Source organism: Anarhichas minor, unplaced genomic scaffold (assembly GCF_050575085.1).
Source record: "Anarhichas minor isolate MPS153535 unplaced genomic scaffold, ASM5057508v1 ptg000073l, whole genome shotgun sequence".
Taxonomy (NCBI): domain Eukaryota; kingdom Metazoa; phylum Chordata; class Actinopteri; order Perciformes; family Anarhichadidae; genus Anarhichas; species Anarhichas minor.
In genome coordinates, this window is record NW_027466519.1 from 7,217,680 (window position 1) to 7,244,626 (window position 26,947).

The window sequence follows — 26,947 nt, forward strand, 5'->3', positions numbered from 1 at the left end:
CTCAGAGGTTATGAGGTCAAAGTGCAACGCTGTGTGAAGTGACAGTGGCTGTGGGTGGGCAGGTGTGTGTGTTTATAATAGACCTGACGGAGGTTTAATCTCTCAAAAGTATTTGCATGTAGAAGCCTCTATTTTTTTTTTTTGTCCTGGACTATTGAAGATGGCTGTTAACAATCAGCGCTGTAATTGGCCGGATCGAGATTCAAATTTACGACCCCTCCTCTCTAGTCAGTGAGCAGGAAGTGAGAGAGGTCCAGGACTCGGGTCCATTTCTCACGGCGGACATCTCTGTTTAAAAGGCAGGCCCGGACCCAAATGAACCAATAGCTATTGACAAAGCATCAGTTGGCCATAATGAGCCGTTAGTTAGAGCAGTAAACACGTCACATAAACACGGAGAGGGTGATTAGGGCAGGAGGAGGAGGAGGGAGGTAGGAAAGAAGGACGTAGGGTGGAAACAAGGAGGGAGGGAAGTAGAGGGTGTGAAATAGTGACAGATCGGCGATGTCTAAAGTTTACCAGGCCGAGTCGACCACTAACAGGCTTTTCCACTTTCCCCTCTCTCTCTCTCTCTCTCTCTCTCTCTCTCAATGAGAGGTGAAGGTAAATCAATGAGGGGGACTTGGTTAGTGGACGAGAGCCAGATCGGACTCGCTGCAGGGAGAGAGAAGGAATTAATAAAAATAAAGAAACTATACGAAAAGAGAAAGAATAAGAGCCAGTTTGAGTGAGAGAGAAGAAATGCTGTGTATTGTGAATAATTATATGATAAAAACATTAGTAGTATCTGGTCAACAACCACTGGATACATTAAGATTACCTGTGTTAAAAAAACTGAACGGTTAGTAGTTCAGTTTTTTTAACACAGGTAAACTTAATTAGATTACCTGTGTAATCTAATTAAGCAAGCTAGCTAGTTCGACTGGCTATTGTAATGTCTAGCATGAGCATGTTCCAGGCGAATTAGCATGTTAGCTGTTAGATCGCCAGTTGCGGCGGTTGGCCAACTAGCACCGCATGTAGTCTGCATCACCTAACTTCCAGCACCACCTATTTTGGGTGGTGCTGGAATTTATATTTATATATATATATATATATATATATATATATATATATATGATTCAGAGCATTCATGTAGCAGCTAACAACTATTAGCTATGTAAAGATATAGTGGATGAATGAAGTCACTCTTGCTATGCATGTGTTGTTATCAGAGTTTTTCTGTGCTTTGTTTAAGAAGCCGGGCCGGCCGCACGTGCATTTTAGTGCATGTTTGTGCATGTGAGCGTGACCCACTGGCTAACTGATGGCTGCCGCTCTGCACTGCTCTCATACGGCGGTTTAGGGTTATAATACCATCAGCACAGACGTTGCAGAAGCGTCGCGCCCACCCTTCGGTTCCCCCTCAGGTATACACTGTTAGCTCTGTCAGCATGTTGAGAGCCGTGCGGAGGCAACAAATATGCTTTGAATTCCGTATACAGCACCTTTAAGAAGTTATTAATCATTAAAAAAACGTATCCTGCTAATCAAACGCAAACCCAAGATTAAGCTACAGTAACTATTACTGTGTTTAACTAAATTACTGATTGCTACTATGGATGAAAACTTGCCTCAATATAGAACCTAAAATAAGTCAAACATTAATTTGCAACAAGAATTCTCTCAGCGCCATCAATAAAATACAAAATTAGCTGACAGCTACGATGTGAAAAAATGTTCAATCTTTACATAGCTTATTTGATTAATTAATTGATGACCATGAGGTACAAATTAGGAGAAAATTGTAGACGAATTTCGAGACAATCAGCAAAACAAAATGCAAATGAATGCGTGTTTGCCTGCACTGCTGTTGCATGAATATCAGAAGAGTGCATCAAGATCAGTTGGTGGAGCTAATTCTCCAGAGAGGGCGCAGTGACATGACGTGATTAAAGGAGCGCTGCTCAAACCTCAGGTTTCCATCACCCGCTTTGCCCCTGTTCAATTTTCTAGAATAGAAAAACAATAAAGAACTCAATTTCCAATCGGCTCTCATGAATGTTTTAAAATGCCACCGTTCTAAACCCAAATTTCCTACACCGTTCACGGCGAAACGGACCTCAGAGGGCACTCCGGGTATTTTGACATTTACCGTGAGCATTATTGTCCAGAGACAATACACAGATGTACAGTTTGTCTCTTTTATCCTGTCTGTCCATGGACATCCCACCTTCCCTCTGTCATCATCTATCCTTCCTTCCTTCCTCCCTTAAGCTCAATCTCCCCCTCCGTCTTCCCTACACCCCCCCCCCCCTCGCCATATGAAAACATCAATCTACACTCTGCTGTATAGACTACTGTACCCTCCCTCTCTCTGGGTGGACAGCTCTCATTCATCACACGCACTGCGCTGTATGCCAACAACACCGATCCATCTTTCAATTTCATAACAGAGTAGGAGGGGGGGGGGGCGGGGGGAGAAAAACAAGACTGGAATGAAAGCTGGAAAAAAGAACAGAGTGAAAAGGAGAGAGGGATAAAACGGACAAAGGGGCAGGAATGAAAGCAGCATTACAAGAATAAAAGAAATGTCCTCCAACGTATGCTTTTTACAGTCATCTGTAACTGTCTGATGGAGCTTTATATTAAGCAATAACACCTTTTACAGGGTTCAGCCTCTTTGTGGGGTCAGGTCAAATAGCTGGGTGAGTTTTTCAAGGAGCAGCCTCAGTTAAGGTGGTGGTGACTGTCCTCCAGTTGTTCAACCGCCTAAATACGACAGGAGGAGTAGTAAATGTTACAGCCTCAACCTCTTGGCAAAGAGGAGGCCGGGGTGGATGAATGGGTCTACAAAGAGCGTGGATTTGACATGGGAGACGGTTGCTTGTTTCCCCATTTCCATTCCCCAGGACGTATAATCAGAATGACATGTCTCGGGGCAAGCTGCGCAAGCCTCCTTCAGCTTTCCAAATACACATGATCAATCACTTGTCTCACAGTCTGACTGAAAGTAAACACAGAAAGTAGCAGCCCTGGCCATTATGTCTAGCGGCATAGGGATCTGCATCCGGGTCGACTTCCCCGGCTGACCTGACTCTCTGCGGCAAAACTCAGCCGGCTGTGGAGAGCAGCAGCAGGACCACCAGAGGTAAAGTAAGTCCTCTTACCATTTCACATAGCTCCTCGTCTGTGTACTCGGGTTACAATAAATGCATTCCTCATAATAGTCCACGGGATAATCTGCCTTTGAGTTTAGTTTTTTGAGTTTCACACCCAGACGTTACGGCGATCAGCTGGGAATCCCGGAAGTTGAGTTGAGCCGAACCGTGCAGTGGAAATTAGGCCTTAGTCTTGTAAACGTGTTCTTTGATTTGTGGTTGAAACGAGAATCTTTCAAATATCATATTGTATTTTATCTGGTCAAAGCTCTAGTGTGACTGCTGGATGTTAAAACAACATTAAACATTGATGACTTTGAGAAGTTTGGTTTATTCTGTTAAAAACAAGTATCATACAGGATCACATTGTCCAAATGAAACCCAGCCAGAGAAGTACGTGAAAGGTTTTAATCGGGTGGAGCGAGCTCTACTCAAGGGGATCAATTACATTTGGAGTTGTTCTCATCTGATGACATGGGCTTGGGGTTTTCTGTGTGTGTGTGTGTGTGTGTGTGTGTGTGTGTGTGTGTGTGTCCGGTGAGTCCAAACAGGTGAGCTGACCACTGTGCACAGGGCCAACATCACGCTCCACAGTCTATCAGCGAGAGCACAGGCTCTGTCGCTGGGCGGATGGCCCCAGAGGCAACCAATCAGAGCTCAGGGGCAGCAGGATGGAAGAGCGGCTCTGCTTAGTGCAGGTTTGATGCCCACCAAGGTCCAACGCTGCAGGCACGGCGTGGCACAGGCTGGGCCCAGTGAGCGTGTGTGTGTGTGTGCCAAGCTCCTTAAGGTGTCAAGCTTGGTGGGTGAAAATCAATCCCATCTCTCTCCTCACCTCTAATCCAACACCGAAGTTTCTACTTTGACAGTTGTGTAGTTCTGAATTTGGAAACAGGAGCCACCGAAACAGGAGCCACCGAACATTTCAGTATCTCACTAAGGGTGAGAGTATTGTGAGGCCACACATACAGTGCAGCCGGAAAGTATTCACAGCGCTTCACTTTTTCCACATTTTGTTATGTTACAGCCTTATTCCAAAATGGATTAAATTCATTATTTTCCTCAACATTCTATACACAACAACCCATAATGACAAAGTGAAAACAGTTTTTTGCAAATTTTTGCAAATCTATTAAAAATAAAGAACAAAAACATAACCTGTATTCACAGCCTTTGCCATGACACTCAAAATTTAGCTCAGGTGCATCCTGTTTCCACTGATCATCCTTGAGATGTTTCTACAACTTGATTGGAGTCCACTTGTGCTAAATTCAGTTGATTGGACATGATTTAGAAAGGCACACACCTGTCTATATAAGGTACCACAGTTGACAGTGCATATCAGAGCATAAACCAAGCCATGAAGTCCAAGGAATTATCTGTAGACCTCCGAGACAGAATTGTATCGAGGCAGAGATCTGGCGAAGGGTACAGAAAAATTTCTGCAGCATTGAAAGTCCCAATGAGCACAGTGGCCTCCATCATCCGGAAATGGAAGAAGTTTGGAACCACCAGGACTCTTCCTAGAGTTGGCCGCCCAGCCAGACTGAGTGATCGGGGAAGAAGGGCCTCAGTCAGGGAGGTGACCAGGAACCCGATGGTCACTCTGACAGAGCTCCAGTGTTGTTCTATGAAGAGAGGAGAACCTTCCAGAAGGACAACCATCTCTGCAGCACTCCACAAATCAGGCCTGTTTGGTGGAGTGGCCAGACGGAAGCCACTCCTCAGTAAAAAGCACATGACAGCCCGCCTGGAGTTTGCAAAAAGGCACCTGAAGGACTCTCAGACCATGAGAAACAAAATTCTCTGGTCTGATGAAACAAAGATTGAACTCTTTGGCCTGAATGCCAAGCGTCATGTCTGGAGGAAACCAGGCACTGCTCATCACCTGGCCAATACCATCCCTACAGTGAAGCATGGTGGTGGCAGCATCATGCTGTGGGGATGTTTTTCAGCGGGAGGAACTGGGAGACTAGTCATGATTGAGGGAAAGATGAATGCAGCAATGTACAGAGACATCCTCGATGAAAACATGCTCCAGAGCGCTCTGGACCTCAGACTGGGGCGACGGTTCATCTTCCAACAGGACAACGACCCGAAGCACACAGCCAAGATAACAAAGGAGTGGCTTCGGGACAACTCTGTGAATGTCCTTGAGTGGCCCAGCCAGAGCCCTGACTTGAACCCGATTGAACATCTCTGGAGAGATCTGAAAATGGCTGTGCACCGACGCTCCCCATCCAACCTGATGGAACTTGAGAGGTTCTGCAAAGAAGAATGGGAGAAACTACCCAGAAATAGGTGTGCCAAGCTTGTGGAATCATACCCAAGAGGCTGTAATTGCTGCCAAAGGTGCTTCAACAAAGTATTGAGCAAAGGCTGTGAATACTTATGTACATGTTATGTTTTCGTTCTTTATTTTTAATAGATTTGCAAAAATTTGCAAAAAACAGTTTTCACTTTGTCATTATGGGTTGTTGTGTTTAGAATGTTGAGGAAAATAATGAATTTAATCCATTTTGGAATAAGGCTGTAACATAACAAAATGTGGAAAAAGTGAAGCGCTGTGAATACTTTCCGGATGCACTGTATATGCTCATGTACATAATATGAGATTAAGTCAAAAACCCAAAGGCTGGTTTAGGGTTCAAGGCCTCATCAAAGTTATTAGATTCAGTTGCTAGGGACCAAGGATGTCTGGACCAAATTTCATGGCAATCCATCCAACAGTTGTACTATTTTACCCCAAGCCAAAAATGTCAGCCTCATGGAACAGCCTCAAAACTCAGTAGGATTCAATCTCTGAGGAACCGTGAGTGGCACCCGTCCAACCGACACTGCCATCCCAAGGTGGGTATAGGTATTCGATACCTTCAAGGTATCTACAGAAATAACCCAGTCCCAAGTAGTATCCAAACTTCTCCAGTGAAACGATATCTGCAGAAGATCCTTTTTGGACCCAGATCTAAAAAAAATTTGTAAGGTTTCGCTCGCAATCAACCCAAGTGTTCTATGATCTAACGTGCCATGTGATTGGCTCACTACAGCAGCAGCCACAACCCATACAGTCTGTGGTGTGGTGAAGTCAAGCACTGTGATTTGACAGAGTTGGCAGTTCATCGCATCAAAAATGCCACAAAAACATTGTAAAGTATGGCTAAATTACAGGCCTGTGGGGTCTGTAAAAATAAAGTCGGTGATGGCATTCCATGGACTGAATGCTTCCATTTAGATGAAGGGTTTCAAATGAATTAGAAACAGAAGGTATCAAATAAAGTACTCTATTTTAATCAGAATCACTTTAAGAGTACTGTTAATGTAGTTTGTTAAACGATACCCAGCCCACACGACACACTGCTACTGTGGCTAAAAAGAACAATAGGGAACACTTGTTGGACAAAACCAAAATGTCCAGGCCCTAATTACGGTGTGTGGAGAGGAGGCCATGCAAAGGGAGTCAGCACTAAGAAACCAAAAGTTGGAAAAGAATATTTCTCTGTTTCTGGCAGTGGCGACAATCCAGGAACACTGTTGCCCTGATGCATGCTGGGAGGCCTCCCTACATGCCTACCTCGGGACGCAAACTACATATCTTGATAAGCAGAATGTAAATATGGCCATGAGTGTGTCATCTCTGTACATACATGTGTGTCTGGCCAGAGAGTAGTTGGATGACCCTCCGCTCGTCAGTCCGAAGCCCTCGGGCACCTGTCCGCCGGCTCGGGCCCGCGCCACACCCTTCGAAGGTTCTATCTCAGCGCCGAACTCGGCCCCGATGACCCCCAGCAGCACGATGGCGGTGGCTTGTTTGCGGCGCTCCTCGTACGAGTTGGAGATCTTCTTAGCGTTGGGCGGAAGGTTGGACAGACAGCCTGGTAGAGAGACAGAGAGAGACGTCAACATAGGGCCTTCTCATTGATGTAACAGGATTCACCCTGGTCTCAAGACGGGACCTTCCATGCTTAGTTTATTATTTGGTTTCTTAGTTCTATACTTTAGTCACATGGTGACATCTCCATGTCAACTGAGCAAACTTTATTCACTTCATTCCATTCCTTTTTTAAGTACAAATTAGCTTCCAGACTAAATGATTGAACATGTTTGTGCATTTGTTAGTTTCAAAGGGCATAAAAGTTCATTTAAGGTTGACCAAATGATCTTAGTTCAAGATCCATTATTACCAAGGTGTTGAAAGAATTTTCCTGCCCAACATAACACATGTTGAGACCCCCTTTAAGCTTCTTCAGCCCCCCACATCCCTCACAGATCCTAAACAATGTGATCATTTGCTGTTAGGCCCCTGGCGATGCACCCCCACAAATGTTTTAAAAATATGCAGTACAATACAGTTTATACATAGTAGGGATTACTAATATTTACCAAAATCCTCATGACCACAGCAGATACACCCTTACTAAACTTTTATATGAATTTCAGAACAATACACTTTTGTGTTTCATTTTAAGGTCAAAATACATTATGTAAAAACACAACAACTTTCAAATATATCAATAGATTTGTGTTAGATAAAAAAGACATCACACAAATGCCATTTTTATGGAACAACCCACAACTGCCTTTGCATTTGAAGTGACCAAACCAAAAGCTGAGTGTTATACAATAACATGGTAATTTGAGAACCAGCTATATATTTCTACCAACAAAAGTCACAGCATTTTAATGTGCCTCCTGCAAAAGCCAGGAATGCAAAACATCAAAAAAACTGCCAACAGCTCCATCTAATGTCCGTCACATGATAAGGGAACTTCATCTAAATGCAAAGCTGCAGGACCTGAATCGCATATCTGACCTGTAAGATGCTGCTTTTAGTGACTTACTACATTTAGATAGCAACATTGTAGTTCATACTGAAAGGTCTGGAGATACTGCGGGTCTGTTTATTTCCTTCCTCTGACACGGTTGAGAGATGTTTTAGCTGAATAGAGTCCGGGGGTGGGGAGACCCCCGTTCTCATTTCTTTCTTTTTCTTTCTTTTCATGGTGGTTCGAGAAAAAAAAACCAGCAGGCCTGTGAGTCTCCATTGAGCCGATAACAACTGAACAGGCACACTTCTATTGTCCCGGTATTAGCCATCACACACACACACACACACACACACACACACACACACACACACACACGTCTTTGTCCCGCTGAAAGCCTTTAGTCACAGTGCAAACACACACACACACGGTCATGTTCACAGATCTCTGGAAGGATTTTGGACACGTGCAACTGGAAACCGTTTTGGTGTGTGTGTGTGCGTGTGGGCGTGTCTGTCCATTGTGTTGCCCAAGACGACCCCGAAATAACCTCTTTTGTGTGTGTGCGCGTGTGACAGGGTCTACACAGTGGGGAACTGCTATAGCCCTGAGAGGAATACAAGAGTGTGTGTGTGTGGGACCAATAAGTGTGTGTGCGTGTGTGTGTCTGTATGAGTAACACAGTGGGAGATGAGAGCTCCTTACACCCCTTGAATCAAAGGCCCAATAAGGACTACATAAAATCTGTGTGTGCATGTAACAACCAAACACACACACACACGCAGCCTCACCCTCGAATTTCTCTGTCTCTCTGGATGAGTGAGCACAGCATTGTTATGGATTTGAATTGCAGGGGAACTAGCCCCACGCACGCACGCACGCGCGCACACACACACACACACACACACACACACACACACACACACACACACACACACACACACACACACACACACACACACACACACACACACACACACACACACACACACACACACACACACACACACACACACACACACACACACACACACACACACACACACACACACACACACACACACACACACAGTAAGGAGTAAGGGGTTAGTGAGCACACTGGGTGTGATGAATAGAAAAAGGGAGTTAGTTGGTCACTGCTGTGTCTACTTCCTGTTGATCTTCACAGTTTTCTCATCAAATGTGCTGGATTTGTTAACGTCACATATGATCCTCAATGGGAGGGGGGGGGGACTGATTACTGAACACTGAAGGATGACGACCACTCAGGATAAAAGGACACTGTTTATCTTTTAAAAGCGTTTAATGACTCAGCTGGTGAGTTGTTCCTGAAAACAGGTGACGCCAAAATTGCATTGTATTGCATCCCAATAGATGTTCATATTGTGGTAAGTTCAAACATATCTTTGTTTAAATGTAGTGGAATACCTTCTTGGGTGGATGAGACAGCTATCTGGTCAAAAACCAGTTGATCCAAATCCAAGACGCATTCTAGACAGATGTTACAGAGGTGTACGTGGATCTGTCTCTCCTTTACTCCTTCCAGGTGTAACTGTATCTGACTGTCCCTTGCGATTAAGAAGTTGAAGGGAGAGTGAAATGATCAGTCACTCTCCCTTCTCCTTAAAGTGTAAGGCTGAACCAAATGGTTTAGTTGTTCTTGTATTTTTACATTTAGAGCATCTATTGAGGTTTTTGAATGAAACATTTTCAATGTCTGTCGTCATATTTTATGACGTTATCACCCGAAATCAAAAATGGAAAAAATGGATTTTTTGTGGTTATATAAGGTGCTGTTAGATTGCTGCTAAACTGCCCCGTTGATACAGGTGCGTGTCTCCCTCTGTGTGCGGTGAAAATGTTGCTTTTGAAAGGTACAGATTGAAGCAGAATATTTTGTAAGATAAAAAGGTGAAGTGAATTAGAAGAGATTGCATCCATCGTTTTTCAATAAATGTTGACTCTTTGACTTTTGGATATAACAAGAAATACAAACAAGAAATACCAGTTTAAACACAATAAATAGACATGCAACGAAGCTTACAACTAGTCGGTACAAATAAATGCAGGAAAAAAGCAGCTCCAGCCGTTTTCAACCCATACGATCATAAAAAAGCTGTTTATCTGATCCCAGATCAGTTGAATCTCAGAGTGATCTGTATAGGTGAGGGAGCAGCGAGACCCTGTGAAGATGCTAGAAACTTTAGTCTTGCTTGTAACGTGTTAATATATGGATCGCTTGCCTGTTAATTAAACTGCTAAAGTTACTCTTAGTTAATGACTCTTACCAAACAGCTTCAGGTGCTTTTCTATGTTGGTAGTAATGAACATGAAGCTGTTGGAGATTGGAGAAAATTCAACCTCGATTGGCATGAAGCGATGGATTACAATCAGATGTTTTGTGGCCAATGGAGAATTACATATGATGCAGAGTATAACTGAAATTCTGTTAACATCGCATCTGTATTACATACCTGAAATGGCAGTGTCCAATAAAGGCCAGCAGACGTTTTAAAATGATTTGAAATGGGATAAATGCGTAATTACGTCATGCTAAAAATACCAACAACATGACAATGTTATGAGCGCTGCACCTTTGGTGTTTTTTCAACTTTGGGTAAAACGCTGTGCTCGTCAGTGTAACTTTTTACCCAGCCGTCCAATCAACATGGAGGAGGGTCGGGACGGACAGCCTGCCACAAAGACGTGATGAAAAGTGTTTTATTATGAGCATGTCTTGGTCTTAGTAAGTATGTAATGCTATTGTTTTACTGCAGAAGTTATGATGTCCTCAGTTCTGGAGCACAAACAAATTAGTTTCAAGGTGTTTCCTCGCCTACAAAATCTCATGAACCCACATAGACCGGCAGGTCCGACCTCTCTCCCTACGTGCTTCAGCCTCCCCTTCATCCAGAGCAAGGGCCCAATCAAGTGTTCTACTTTGTGCCGACATTTTTACTTCCGCGGATATTTGGTGTAATAGCAACCAGATGCTACCAATGAGTCTCAGCAGAAAAGATGCTGTGCCTCCAAAACGCTTTGGCGGACGCGGCGCCTAACTGTAAAAATTATTGTCCTCCAATATTTTGACCAATGTGCGTTTCTCAGTCCATTTTCAGACCTCAGGAGCCCCTCCCTCCATATTTCCATATTATATCCTGGTGCTTTTTTTATAATGAGATTGCTAAGGGCCAGCTGTCATTTGGAAAAAGGCCCAGCGGCCGGCTCTGATAAATGGATTACAGATGGCATCCATCCCCGGGCCAGACTGGGCCAGTAGATAACAGAATTAGAGATAGACTCCCAACCAGAATCACTAAAAAGTTGAGATTTACAGAGAGAAAGAGAAAGTAAAGAAAGAGATGGAGGGAGAGACGGATTCAGACAGAAGGAAAGGAGACGTTGAGTCATATACAAACCTAAACCTTAATACGAGATGGAAGGGAGGAACATGGTGCACTCTTGGTAGACAAGATTAATTTCTTAGCTTACGAGAGTAGAGGATGAGTGTACAATGTATGGTGTGAAAGTGTATATGCAATGGTGTGTTTACTACCCACAGTCAATAAACAGTAACTGACAGCTCCTGATTGGATGGGCACCCGTCATTGGTGTTCGCTTCTGACGTTCAAAATTAATAAACATAAACTAATTTCTCCTCAAAAATGCAACCACAAATCGGTTTCTAGGAAGAGGAGAAACGGGTTGTGCCGCTGCAGAAACATACCTGGATTAATATCAGTAACATCTAATTTGTTAAGTTCTTTCTACATTTAGAGACTGAAGAAGGTATGTTAACACATGGAGGATGGTATGTTAACACAGACTGACTGGTCCCGCCCCGACCTGTCAAGCTCCATCGATTCTTTGGATGTTTTCTGGACCAAAATCCTGCACTGAAGTTATGATCTGCAGAAAGTTGTATTTACATTTCATTTAAAAAAAAAAAATAATAACTTATAATAAAGTAGTCCTTTTAAAATTAATTACAATTAACAAATGAACTTAAGGCATCAACATGAGGTGTTTTTCAAATCCAGTGTCAAATTCATAATGTTGAGCAAAATAATACGGCAACGATAACTCAAACAAACGTGTAATTTCCATTTCTCTCTCCGCCTGTCCCGTCTGTCATGAATGCTGTTGTAAACCAGATAAAAGAAGAGCGGTGATCAAAACGCTGATGCATTCATCTGCGTTGTCTTCAATTATTACCATGTGGTCACAGTAATAAGATGTATGAGCAGCGTTTTGTTCACCAGGCTACATATGAACTAGGGTATGGATACCTGACGGGACCTGACGGGACCCGACGGATGGGGCCGGGTTCAGGCGGATATTTACAAATGACGTTCATGTTCAGGTCGGGTTCTTTCTACTTGACCGGATGCTTCTTGTTCTTTTTAGTAAATATTGGTGGACCTACCGTCTTTGTTTGGCTACTTCTTGTTGAGTGCTGCTGGGGTTTGTTTTTTACGTGACTCTAAAGAATTACTGTAAGCACGGTAACAACACTTGTGTGGTTACACCAGAACGCCCGTCTCTTGGACTCTGGTCGGGTTCGGACTGAACAATGTGGCCCGAGCTGAGAGGATCTGCAGGAACTATTCAGGGCCTCCTCTGTATTCTTAAAGGGAAATAATAATGTATCGATGATAGTTTGATTTTGGGCAACGATGTGTATGTATTACATGCTCTTTAGATGTACGTTTATCTGTACGTCTAGTTGTAGGGTTCTACTTTTTTATGGTAAAGAAGCTCTGACTTTATTGAGTCCACCTCTTCGTAGACCGACGTAAAGTCTCATTACTAATTATGATATACGCTAACCATTAGACCCTCTACAATCAAAGCCCTTCAAGACATTCTTGTATCATTTATGGTTACAACTTCAGTTGAAATACAATTCTAAGAAGACTCATCTCACACATCTTTCCTTTCCACACAGAATAAAGAAACAAAGAGGACGAACCTGCCTGCTGAAGTAAAACAGAGCAGAGATCAAACTGAACAGTAAAACTTTAGTGCTTTCTAGTTTATTAAATATAAATATATTTACAGTAAATATTTTACACTCTGAAGGATGCTGGAATGTAGATTCAAACTAAGAACTTTACTTTCAATTCTCGAAGATCCCAAAGGTACCAAAAAGGATGGCATACATGGAAGAAAACTGAAATGACACAGGTAATTACTAAGTAAGTAAGGACTTTTAATGTGACGCAGTGGTGCATCCGTAAAAACAAAAGAACCCAAGACCTTTGAAAGACTTGCAGATGCCCTGAACTTTTAACATTTCAGAGATGTGAGCTTTCCTTGCGGACGTTCGTCAGGTAGCATCGCTACCTGCGGCTTCTCGGCCCTTGTGGACGGACTGATTGACTTTTGAAGCCTATCGATCGGCTTCCTTCACGACCGGCAGATCTATTATAATGACATTGTATCTAAATCCTATTTGTTGGCCAACCTGCTCCCAAACATAACCCAATAAACTAAAGAGGGACGGACGAGCTCGCCTCAGCTCCGCTAAATCTTCATAAGAACCACCGACGGATGGGGATAAAAAGGCTTTCTGGCTGGAATGACATTATCCATAAAGGAAGGAATCTATAAAAAAAAAGGGGCAGGATGGAGTAATGCAACAACCTGTGGAGTCCATGCAATCACAGTAAAAATATGTGTTAGAAAAAAAGAACTGAATGTTACTGAGCAGAAGAACAGAACTCTTTCACCTTTAAACACACACACACACACACACACACACACACACACACACACACACACACACACACACACACACACACACACACACACACACACACACACACACACACACACACACACACACACACACACACACACACACATATATATATATAAAATCAACTTAATTAATGCAACGTTTTGTTATTGTATTTACATTGATATACTTATATTTTAATGTTTGATTCAGGTTTTGCTTTTGACTACGCATAAATCAAGAGTTTGAATGGTGACGTGGTTGTTGGAGACACAAGGAGTGAGGGTGTCAGAAAGAGAGGGAAAGGAAGAAATGAAAGGATGTTCATGGAGGAAAGAGGGAGAGAACAATGAAGGATGGGGTAAAGAAGTAGGGAAGGAAACTATGAGAGAAAAGGTTAAGAGGGAAGAACGGGTAAGGTAGGATGGGAGAGAGCAAAGGCTAGAAGAAAAAAAAAAAAAAAAAGAAAGAAAAGAGACAAAATAGAGGGATGATCGAGAGACAAAGAAAGACGGAATAAAATGAAGAGGGAGGTTAGAATGATGCAAAAGAGAGGGTGGGGGAAAAAGATCAAGAGAAAGAAAGAAGCTGATTTCTTTGTTTGAATAACAGTAATCAATATAGCAACACACACACACACACACACACACACACACACACACACACACACACACACACACACACACACACACACACACACACACACACACACACACACACACACACACACACACACACACACACACACACACACACACACACACACACACACACAGTTCAGCTCTCCACCAATTAACTTCAACCTGCTGTCAAGATAATAAAAGATGTTCATTTATCCTCAGTGTTTCATTTAGGTCCAATTTAAACAAAAAAAAGCGTTTGTTCAAAATCAAATACTAACGTTCATTTATACTAAGTACGACGTAAAGATCCGTATGTAGTGCGTTCAGACTGCAGAGAATGATATATAATAGACTGGCCAGAATAACTGAGTATGGCGAGCTGGTTGTCTGTGAGAAAATGACTCCACTTCTCTCTTGATTTATTACCTCAGTAAACATTGTAAACATGAGTTTATGGTCTCAATCTCTAGTTCAAGTCCTCTCGTGGTATAAATTTGAGAGAGAGCCCTCCCAATGGGAGTATCTACTGCAGGGCTGTTGCATGAAGACATTACCTGATAGTGCTACATTAAATCTGTGTTGAAATTGGCAGCATGAGCGCTGGTTAAGCCGTTAGCAGCAGGTGGGCATTATAACTCTGCTTGGCTCAAATATGGAGCTAACAGCTAACGTACGGAGTTATATTATGATGCGTTTAAGCTCTATTCTGTAAAAACGTATATCAGGCGAAATTCAATTTTAACATTACTATGATTACACGACATAACATTTTGTTTTTGGAGAAAATTGGCAGATCATTAGGGATTAATGACACATTGAAACGTTAATAAAGAAGCGTATGTCAAAGTCTTTGTTTTTTTAAACATGGCATCTATGTAAGGTTGTCTTATATAATACAATGAATTACCACCCAGCCCAACCTGAAATATGGACATATTTAATACATATAATAAAGAGATGTCTATTTGTTAATTGCAATGATAAAAACAGTATCCATGTTTTTGAATAACCCTCCCTAGGAAATCAAACCAACAACCTTCCCAGCCCTCCCCTCTTGAGCTGCAGCCCCACCATCTTCCCATGACGCACCTCCAATCTGCCTCCATTGGTAATCAATGGGAGACTGGTAAAACCTGATCACCAGGGACTGAGGGAGGGGATCAATAGCAGCAGGAAACCGATGTGAGAACGAAGGAGGGCAGAAGAGAAGTGAACGACAGGCAGTAAAATGCTGTGAGAGAAAAGATTTAGTAAAAAAAAAAAAGGTAAGAACATGAATATATATATTATATATAAAAGTACGCGAAAACAAGCAGACAAACAGAACTCTGAAGGCAGCCTCAAGCCAAGCTTTTAAATGTCTCTGGATGAAGAAATAGTTCCATAAAACAAAAGAGTGCTGGTGATGTGGGAGGAGGGGGAGGGGGGGGGGGGAGGATTTGTCCTTACAACAAATGTCAGGAGACTGAAAATCTGGGGAAATAATTGAAAAACACAATTAAGTTGATAGAGAAAAAAGATTTGGAGTCCCGAAACGGTGGCTGCCCTTCCAACCGGCCCGAGTCCATCTGAAGGTTAAGTGTATTTTACTGTCTTAAGACACAGACAGGGGAGCTATCTGCGCTTAGTGGAAACACAGCGCTCCAATTAGACGGTACGGGAGGGGGGGGGGGGGGGGGGGGGGGAGATACCGCAAACAAACTGGATGCAAGTTGGTAAGAGGAGACGGCACAGCATCAAACTGCTGGTTTTTACTAGTCCTTTAACTGTGGGTCCTGTTGATTTTACATCTCTGACTGCCCATCAGTTATTATCCTCCTTGTGTAGTCGTTGTGCTAAATAGCCTTTGACAATCCCTCATATCTACAGAGGACAAGGCCTACATCATGATCCAATCGATTAAAGCAGCAACACAATGGCACCATAATAACATCCAAGGCCAGAAATGATCTGTCAAACAAACAGAAAAATACGCATCTACACTTGGTCTGCACTGTGGCACGCTCAGACCGGAATCTTCTGCTGGTCTTGAATACTGCTATCTGGAGACTAAAGACTTCTGAATTCAACAATTTGGCTACATTTGAGATAGCGGGATTTGACTTTGCTGACGTGACGGACTAGTGCTAGCACGTTCCCAGCTTGCTAACGCGTTAGATGTTAGCTCGCCAGCTAACGCGTTAGATGTTAGCTCGCCAGCTAACGCGTTAGATGTTAGCTCGCCAGCTAACCCGACGAGTCACCAAGCTTCTAGAAGGACATGTTTTGCCAGTTTCTGGTGTTGAAAGGCTTTTCAAAGATCCAGTGTGGGAGCAGGGCCACAGAAGTCATTTTAATTAGCCTTTATATTAATTAGCTCATATTTATACTTGGCACACCATTGACATTTGTAACACGCTCTTTTATTTTGATTAAACAAACACCTCTCCTAGCTTTTAAAACTAGATCAGGCATAAGATGTCTTTTAATATGTCTAAACTTAAGTTACTTTGTCTTTTATTCATTATTCTGTTGATTTCATTTTATTTCTGTTGAGCATTGTCAATACGTTATGTCTTCCTTCCTGTTCAGCAACTAACAACACTTCTCTATACACAAAATATCCAAGCTCTTGCCTCTTAGCGTTTAGCTTTCATGCTGACCTGGCGCTAAGTGGTTGCGTAGTCATTTGGCAGCGCTTGCCATTGCAATAACACAAACTGGCAGGAAATACCGTTGGCAGTATGGTGTATGCGCTATTAATCATGCTTTCTTTTCATTACAATACATCTTTTTAGAATATATCTTGTGGTATTTTGGAAATGATTAAACATTTTGAGGATTACAGTATATGCAGATAAACTTTACATCATAGGTCAATACTAAATAATGAGTTTTCCAGTTAAAATTTCAACTGACTATCTCATACTTTCGACTCAGTATATCCTCATTTCCACTAAGCGCCATCATCTTGACTTGTGAGATTTTCCTGACATTTCTTATTCCCCCCCCCCATGCCTTTAACACAGTAGAGATGCAGGACAGATGCACTGTTCTACAGCGCCAGCAACACCACCCCCCAATCACATTGACTTTGCTCCACTTTACAATTCAGTACTGTAAGTACCGTGTGAAGGTACGGATTGGCAATGATGAAAGTCTTATTTTTTCATCCATCGTTATCAATGATGCATTGGTTTTGCAGTAGAATTTACGATCCGACAGGTTTTTAATACAACCGATGTTTTCGTCACTCTGCAGCTGTCAGATTCGGGCCGTTAAAGGAGCGGTCTGAAAAATGGCTCTGGATGTTAATTTCCCTAATGCAGAGACAGTGCGCGACCTCCATCGCAGCACTTCTTCATAAAGAAGGAATTGCTTTTATTAAAGCCACCGCAGCTTAGGCGCACCCTCCTCTCGCTCACAGACGAATCAAAGCCATCGGCCAGAATTAGATTTACACTCCGCCAAATGAAAAGCATTTCAACTTAAGAGTGAGAGGGAAGAGAAAATGATCTCCCTGTCACACAGACGGGCGGGTGAGGACTACGGAAGACGATAAGCGACAATGACACCCTGCAGCACAATTAAAATGTTGATAGAAATCCAACAAGTTATCAGGGGAATGAACAACCCATCATTTCAGAGATATTTCAAAACTGACTTTGACAAAGGAGATCGTGGTTCATGTCCTGCGGTCAAGCTGTTCTTCAAATTCTATCGAGGAAAAAAACTGGTTAAGATGTGGAAGATGGTGGGTCCCCAATTTTTTTTGTATCACATGGACGAGGACGCGGCGCAGCCATACACGTCCCTGCCTCTGTAAACAAAGCAGGATTTATATATTTAATGCTTTCAATTAGCTTTAGCAAACTGTTTAGTGCTGCCTCCCAATCAGCCTCTATTAATAGTAAGCACGGAAGATATACAAATGACACAAATTATGAATGTGCAGTGAAGAACAGTGGCGGTTTGATTTGCTAACTTTGTTTAATATCAGTGTTCCATTTTCATGTATAGACGAAATCATCTGTCCTGATTGAAGCCCCACGCCCACAAGTGTTGGAAGGGTTTTTGGATCCTTGTGTTTTAATTTGAACTCCAACACAGCACCAAGATGTCCTGTCCTGTCCTCACTGCAGACATGTCCCTAGCTGTGTGGAGGTACTGTGGCTCTGCCGAGGCGAAACTTGTAGGGTTTCTACTACCGTTTTTACAAGGAACAGAACTTCTACATTTATTTAAATCTAAATCACAATGTCGGCATCCTAAAGTTTATGTCCAAATGCAAAGTGTAGTAACATTGGAGTGGTGACGTTGTGCTGTTTGTGACCTTACTTAAAAAATAAATATGTTGGATATCATATTTGGTAGAGTGGAACCATTTTTTCATATAAAAATGCCATGAAATGATAACTTTAAAAGAGTGTAGGATTGCTGTGGATTGGAGAAATAAGAAAAAAATCTGGATGATTCTGGATGATGTGTCGAGTCTGAAGTATTGGATTAATTCAAGATGTGGAACAGTTAATCAGACCTCATTAGACACAAGTAGATCTCTGCGGTGAAAAGACAAATGATCTGAGAACATTTGAACTCAACATTTTCCCGAACTGAATCCCTGCCGATGGTAAAGTGGAGCAAACAGAGAGAAGGCGGGGAATAAAGTAAATCTGAATGTTCTGGACTTCTTCAGGTCGGCGAAGAAGAGAGAGAATCATTGATTGAGGTTGGTAGTTTGCTTTGAACGAAATTAGGATTTCAGTTTATAAATTCCATCTGAAGGCAGCAGGACACACGTGTGGAGAAATCTTTTTGTACATTACATATAATATTTTCACTTGATCTAAATAATGACAGCCATGGTTTAAAACTATAAAGTGGATAAGATGAAAATATTGACATGATAAATGAAAGTTTAACTGGATAATGTGAAATTGACGTCACACAATCCACAAGATGTATCACTCTCCACTCCAGTTCTCCAGTGTTGTTACATAGTCAAGCTTCTCCTACCTCATAAACAAGCTTTGGCTGAGAACAGACACCGTCCTGCACAGCACACAAACCCAACAACCCGCCATATTGGTTCTGAAAATGCGTAACCTGGTCCCTGATGTCTAAACATTTCAAAAAATCTATTTAGAGATATTTTAAAAGTGCATCAAACGTCTTGAGCAAATTGGTAACCCAATTTACTTCTTTTAATTTGTTGGCAGACTAGGCTCGGGAAGTGCATTGCTGCCTCCCACCGGTTGAAGTTATGAGGCTCTGGGTTGATGAGTGGATGCGGTCAGAATCTCCTGCTCTTCCCTCGCTGGCTCCCTCTCTTTATCTCGTTTCCATATAAGCCGATTAGAGTGCGTGCTGTCCGTGTCTCTGAGGTGAAAACAGAGCTTCATACCGAGCGATGTGATCAGTGTTAACATGTGAATCTGCCCACAGGCCTGAAAACTCATCACCTCTCTGTCTGTCTGATTGTCTAGATGAACTGGGGGGGGGGGGGGGGGGGGGGGGGGGGAACTGTAAATTGCCCGTACGTGTTGCGTTGACACTGACATTCCGTTGTGCTGGTTGACTCTTGTCTGACCTAAATGACTCCATAACTTCCGCTCGGACAATACCTGGCTGACAACCGAGGGAAAAATGATATTGTACAGTCGGACCATCCAGATATACAGTCGGACCATCACACTGTGAATGGTTGTCTGTGATAGGCTTGGGACTGGGAGCTGAGATCAACCAATCAGCTTGTTTTTAAACCAATTAGTAAAAGTCAGTCGTTCAGTTTTGGCCCTTCAGTCACACGGACAATCAGTTTGCCATGAAGTCAATTTGTAATCAAACAGCCAATCAGACAGTGACTGAGAAATCCAGTCAGTAAACCAGTCATTTCCATCGGTCTCCATGACTCTGTGTCTGTGCTGACACCCCCCCCCCCCCCCCCCCCCCCCCAAGGCCAATGCTTTATCTCTGTGACACATTCATAAACCTTGACACAGACATACAATCACACACACTCTGCCCATCCCCCTTCATGTGCACATTATCACACTGCCCACTCAACCATAAGATGACGAGAGAGAGACCAAACCATACCATACCAAATCAAACCATACCATACCATACCAAATCAAACCATAACATACCAAATCAAACCATACCATACCAAATCAAACCATAACATACCAAACCATAACATACCAAATCAAACCATAACATATCAAATCAAACCATACCATACCAAATCAAACCATACCATACCAAATCAAACCATAACATACCAAATCAAACCATAACATACCAAATCAAACCATAACATACCAAATCAAACCATACCAAATCAAACCATAACATAACATACCAAATCAAACCATAACATACCAAATCAAACCATAACATACCAAATCAAACCATAACATAACATACCATAACATACCAAATCAAACCATAACATGCTAAATCAAACCATACCAAATCAAATCAAACCAAGCTATATCAAAATCAATCCATACCAAATCACAACTTACTACACTGTATCATAGTGTATAAACAATGTTATTCTGATTTCATACTATTGTGTAATGTCCTGTACTACTATCTTATATAGAGACAACAGAAATACATTCCTGTACATCAATAACTTCACTCTGCTGTCTGTAATATAATACTATCCCCATACACCAGCTGGGTCCCTCACTGTGTAGAACACAAGAGACACAATCACCAGAAACAATCCAGAGCGCTCAGAGTTGCAGCTCGGACCATTTGTCTCTCCATAAATTCAATCTGTTCTGAGGAGAAATGTGATCTGACCCACACGACCTGCAGGCTCTGATATCAGATTAGCAGGGGAGGCTAGCGTTTCAGCTAACCAAATCACAACCGGGCTAATGACACCGCGAGGTGAGGGTCAGCCTGACCTCTGACCTTTATCTGACTTTCCTTCGTTCCATCCAACAAACAGAAAACATAGAAAACAATACTACTACAAGTACATATCTGTAGTTTAATTCTACATGTTGGTGGCTGGAAGACATCAGCTCATAAAGTCTCTGAATCCTGAAGGAGACAAAATGCCCGCCAGCACAGAGATAATGTGTGTGTGTGTGTGTGTGTGTGTGTGTGTGTCTGGGGGGGGGGCTGTGTCCAGCATGGACCTTTGACCTCCCTGAGGTCACCCCCTCCATCAGAGGCAGAGATGAGATACTCTCAGTCTTCCTTCTAGTGTGGAGCCACGTTACTATTCCACATGAATATGATCGGGCCTCATCCATGGCCTGAACAATGGTCCAATGACAAGAGGATAATACAACAAAAACAAGATATTCAACTGAAAATAATATAGAACAGAGACAATCATTACATTTGACAAGCTGCAACCAGAAAATATTGAACATTTTCACTTTATCAGACTGTTATTTGTCTGTTGATAGACTAACCATCGAACTATCTCGGCACCAGTGAGAATACATGAATACAGCTTTAGTTTGTTTAAGAGAGAGAGAGAAATCAATCCACATTACAAACCCTTCACACCTGCAGATTTAAACTAAATACAGAGTTAGTGTTACCAGTTAGAGGCAGCCTCACACAGGCACAGTGCATGAGTCAGTCCGCTGTTCCTCTACTAGGAGCACAAATCCAGGAATTACCCACTGCCCAGTATAAACAAGCACAAGCTGCAGTCATCCAAGAAATATACGCTCCCCCAGCAGTCGCTCTCATTACCAATGGATGGACCTCCAGGGCTTCAGAGAGCCACTTTACTGTATACAACTGTGAAATTATATTCACGTTAATGATACAAATATTCATTTTCTTTTGCTTGTCGTTACCAATATCAAAGCCTTGGAACTTTTCTACCATTACATCCTCACATTGCAAGTGTTATTAACTATAATCCACAGAGTTGTCCTAGTTGGTTTGTCTTGTACACTTTTATTACTTTATTATGGTTTCATTCTGTTATTTGTGCATCATTAGTGTTTCTCATGTTTTCACTGTATGCATCACTCACTTCAATTTGTTTGTCGGGATGCTTTAGCAAAATGTCATGCCAATAGAGGTCTCTGTGTGTGTGTGTGTGTGTGTGTGTGTGTGTGTGTGTGTGTGTGTGTGTGTGTGTGTGTATGTGTGAGAGAGAGAGAGAGACACAGAGAGAGAAAGAGATGGGGGTGGTGGGGGGATTTGAGGAGGGTGCTGTGGATCCTAATGACATCCCCTGACACAACCAGGGACATAATTACCACACACACACACCTCTGGTCTGGGAGGTTTTGCAGCTGTGGCACCGAGCAACAACTGTTGTCACCTGCACATCCTGAACTGTGTGAGAGAGTATGTGCGTGCGTGCGTGCGTGTGTGTGTGTGTGACAGCGGAGACAGTAGACTGAGGTGATGAGTCTATCGCTGTGGTAACAGCCTGCAGCCAAGTGATTCTGTGGCTGTCGACGTCTCTTTTTTCCTTTGTCCCCTCCTCTCCTGTTTCCTCTCCTCCATCCTTTCCCTTTTTCATTCTTCTACATTCCTCCCATTTTGCTCCTTTTCTTTCTGTTTTCCCTCATTTTCCCTTCCTCCATTTCACACTTATCTGCTCTCCTCTTTGCCTCCCCTCTGTTCTCTCAGTAGTGATGTTAGTGAGGAGTAACGAGTACAGGATACATACTCTGTGCCATATGTAAAATATAGAAATTCAAACGTCAAAGATTTGAGTATTGGAAATGTCCTGGTTTCTGTTTGTAGTCTTTGTCGTATTGACCAGTCCTGTTGGAGCAGGCGTTGATTGTGTGGAGAACAAAAGAGACGGAACGCATTGACTGAAATGCATTGTGGGAACCCAGCGGCTATTGTCTGATGACGAGTTAGCTATTTATTTGGTTTAAAATTAACTTGATAACTGGACACCTGAGAAACAACACGCATCGTCTCTGAACTCCAACCTCCCATCTCAAGTTGCTAATCGGACTGTAAACTATTATGAGCAGCGCGTGGAAAAGGAAGTCTTGGCCCAGACATCCAGAAATATAGACCCCATGCCCCCCCGAGGCTTATCCGTCGTCAGACCGTTAGCTGACTGCATTATAATAGACTTAAAACTTGTCTGTACACGAGATCCTCCTCCTGTCTCAAATCATTCTGGAGGGGTGTTCTAGTCTATGTCACATAAGAAGCAGTACATCCTCACATTGGAGAAGAACCAGAATCAGAAACTGTTAATTGCCAAGTACGTTAGGCACATCAGATAATATTTGGCATTTTCTTCTTAAAGTTACTGTGAGGACACCGACACCACGCTGCTGGAGACCCAGGCCGTATTGCTGGACCAGCTGGAGGGAAGGGCGGCACGGGAGAACCAGAACCAGGACTGCGCAGGGCAAAATGAGATGGTTTTCCAAAGGGAACCTGGTCCGAGGAGAAACTACCGCTTTTGTCACCGGCAAGATCAACACAAAATGAATGTTCCTCGTAGTATATTTAACTGGTTCTAATGATTATGAACCTCATCATTCCTAAAGTTGTTTGTCAAGTAAACTCAAAACTATTGTCTGGTTCCAGCTTCTCCACTGTGAGGATTTGATGCTTTTTTCCTATTTTTTATCTCAGCAAACTGAATATCTTTGGGTTTAGAAGACATTTTCAAGATGTCGCCTTGAAATTATGAAATTTCATAAACTTAACAAATATTTGATTTATCAAAAAAATAAACTAATAGATAGAAGACGTGAGACACTGTCCTAATAACTCTTCACTATCATAACAGTCATTTTAAGTTTGTCAACAACAAGAGATACAAACACACAAAGTAAAGAAAGTGAACCATAAATGTTATATGGAATGAGATATATAATGTTCCTGTGAATCAATCCATGGTTTGATTTTCATAAAAAAAAACATGACCTACGAATTATTATCACAAACTACACATGTGCAGCTGTTTGTTCACTACACAAAACACAAATAGGCTCCCAAAACGGTACATCCACGATTTATTTAAATGGCTTCATGAAAAGAGGAGCACAGGAAGAAGGAAGGAAGTTTGGAAGAGAAAAGACGGTGAAGCAAAGAAAACCTAATAACGTTTTTTCCTCCGCAGCAGAGAAGATTCAGACTGTCTGCTAACAGATTTAATACTGCAGAGACTGAATGAAGAAAAAAAAACACACCGCTGTCAATAGGAGAAAAATGAGCCGTGAGAAATGATAAATTGTCAGACACGTGCGATATTGACTGGTCTGAGAGAAGGATGAAGGGAGAAGGAAGGAGAGGTGGTAAGACGGCGTTAGAGCCGACACTGCAGTGCTTTTCACAATGTGAACTTCCCTTCAGACGGGTCACTTCATTCGCTTTTTATTCTCGTGCGATTTCTGATCCATTACAGTTAATGAGATGATGATGAGCTGCTGCAGGACGACCACTAATCACTAGACCTTTACACATTAATGATAAAGTTATTATATTGTGATCAGTGATGAATAAAAACGTGCTGCTTGTGTGACTGTAGTCTCTGGAGAAGATCCACCAGGCCGAGCTACCTGTCAGTGTAAGTCACGGTTAAACTTTCAGGATAATGTGTCAAAAGATAAATGGACTGGAAAAGTGTGTGTGTGTGTGTGTTTGAGGGAGAACGAGAGACAAAGAGAGAGAGAGAGCATGTGTGCACACTAAACACCAAACTGCTTTGACACCATGCAGGTCACAGTAGACTGATATTATACACGCACACACACACACACACTCTATGATTAACCTACATTCAGAGTCACCCAAGTAAAACCCCTAAATTCAGTAGCACATAAATGATAAATGGCCTTCTAATGTTTCCTGTATCAAACCAGATGGGGCTCCACGGGTCATTGAGCAAAAAGAGATCCCTAAATTTCAGACCTCAAACATCACGTCACAGTTTATCAGTAAGTTGCTTTAAAGGTAAACTATGCAGCAGGGATGTGTCTAAAGCCACATGACTAGCTTGCCCAACACTAATTAAATAAGCCTTTTTTCTATAGACGTCAAAATGTATGTCCTTACCTGCTGTGATGTCATCATCCGTGACGTCCATTTCCTCCTCGGGAACCTTTGCTTCGATTGGCTGAGCCTCGGGAGGAGGCGGGGCCGGAGTGGAGGGCTCAGTGGCCGACCCAGCTAAGGGGAGGGGGGGGGGGGGGAGAGAGAGAGAGAGAGAGAGAGAGAGAGACACACACAAGTATGTCATTTCAAGTCCTGTAAAATATTCTTATCACACCCATACAGCGAGTCGGAACATATGTCACTTGACATCATTAACACAAATAAATAAATGCACACTGTGCGTAGGAAACACATCGTAAACCTCCTGATCTGAAATAGTCACGCTAGTTACTTGTTGTAAGACTAGCATACATAAGTCCAGTGTGGTTGGTAGTTGCCATAGAAATAAAATACTAGTAGAAGGGACATTCCCATTCAAATCCAAGTAGCTGGAGGGTCGCCGTTGCTATCTTGGATCATGGCCGCCGGCATTTGTTATTTTTAGCGCAACCACTGAACAGAAGTGACCATATTTGGAATGCTGAGGAGTGACGTAGAGACGCTGTATACGTCTCTGGTAGCAGCAGCGACCTGTCAATCACAGTAAGCCCCGCCCTAAAGCATACTCTGCTTTCTGGTCTACTTGACTCTAAATGGACCATCATTTACGAAATGAACATCATGCTGTATTGAAGAAGACTAGAGATTGAGACCATAAACTCATGTTTACAATGTTTACTGAGGTGATAAATCAAGAGAGAAGTAGAGAGCCGGAGTAAATGAGTAACATTTAGCAGCTTAATGCTTCATTCACACAATCTTGTCACAGCGTAGAAGAGCACATTGCTATCGCCACTTTGTTCGGCTCGTTTTCTGTAACCAGTGTAGCATTTGATGCTACACTGGTTACAGGTGGCCAGCATAACAACTAACAACAATCGCCATTTTCTTTTGTACTAGTCAAATGACCTCGGAAAACAGTTCAGTTGTGTGTGTGTTGTAAGCTCATCACACCAGGTTTCTGTGTTGATCCTTATTAACTGTGCTGGTTAAGCAGCTAATAAAGGTTTATTGGGCCTCCTCCTTATCTGGAGAGTTAATGGAGAGAGAACACACACACACACACACACACACACACAGACACTATATTTAGTGTTTTCATTTAGCCCTTATCTCCCCATTGCCAATTAAGAATGGCTTTTCATTAGCGGCTGGGTTAATGAATGATGCTGCGCTAATGAATGAAGCGACTAAAGGTAACAGAGCCTATGCTGGGCTAATCTCTGGGAAAACAGCCTATTTAATGAATTACACACACATCAGTGTGCAAGAAAACAACGGCCAAAAAATGCTAATTTCAGAAATTACCCCCCCCCATCCCAGAAGATAACAATAATAATTCAAACATCACACAGAAGGATACCCTGAGCTCACCGGAAAACACTGTAATTACACAGTGTAATTACATTAATTAATCCTGGTTAACGTTGTGCATCATGTTCCAATTAACCTGCTCACACACACCGCTGACAGCTCAACATAATGAGTGTGCAGCTTTAACACACACACACACACACACACACACACACACACACACACACACACACACACACACACACACACACACACACACACACACACACACACACACACACACACACACACACACACACACACACACACACACACACA

The 26,947-nt window shown here is 42.5% G+C and overlaps 1 protein-coding gene across 7 annotated transcripts in view; it reads right to left on the reverse strand.

Annotated features, from left to right (window-relative positions):
• Nucleotides 1-26,947, reverse strand: part of wdr7 (WD repeat domain 7) — a 104,975-nt gene that overhangs the window by 28,060 nt on the left and 49,968 nt on the right. For all 7 annotated transcript variants that reach the window (XR_012947864.1, XM_076079908.1, XM_076079907.1 and 4 more), the window contains 2 exons: nt 25,277-25,390; nt 6,785-7,012 (listed from right to left, as the gene is read on the reverse strand). Coding sequence is in view for 6 of the 7 variants with exons in the window: in XM_076079908.1 (XP_075936023.1) it covers nt 6,785-7,012; nt 25,277-25,390 (342 nt within the window). In the remaining variant the exon portion in view is untranslated. The remainder of the gene's footprint in view (nt 1-6,784; nt 7,013-25,276; nt 25,391-26,947) is intronic.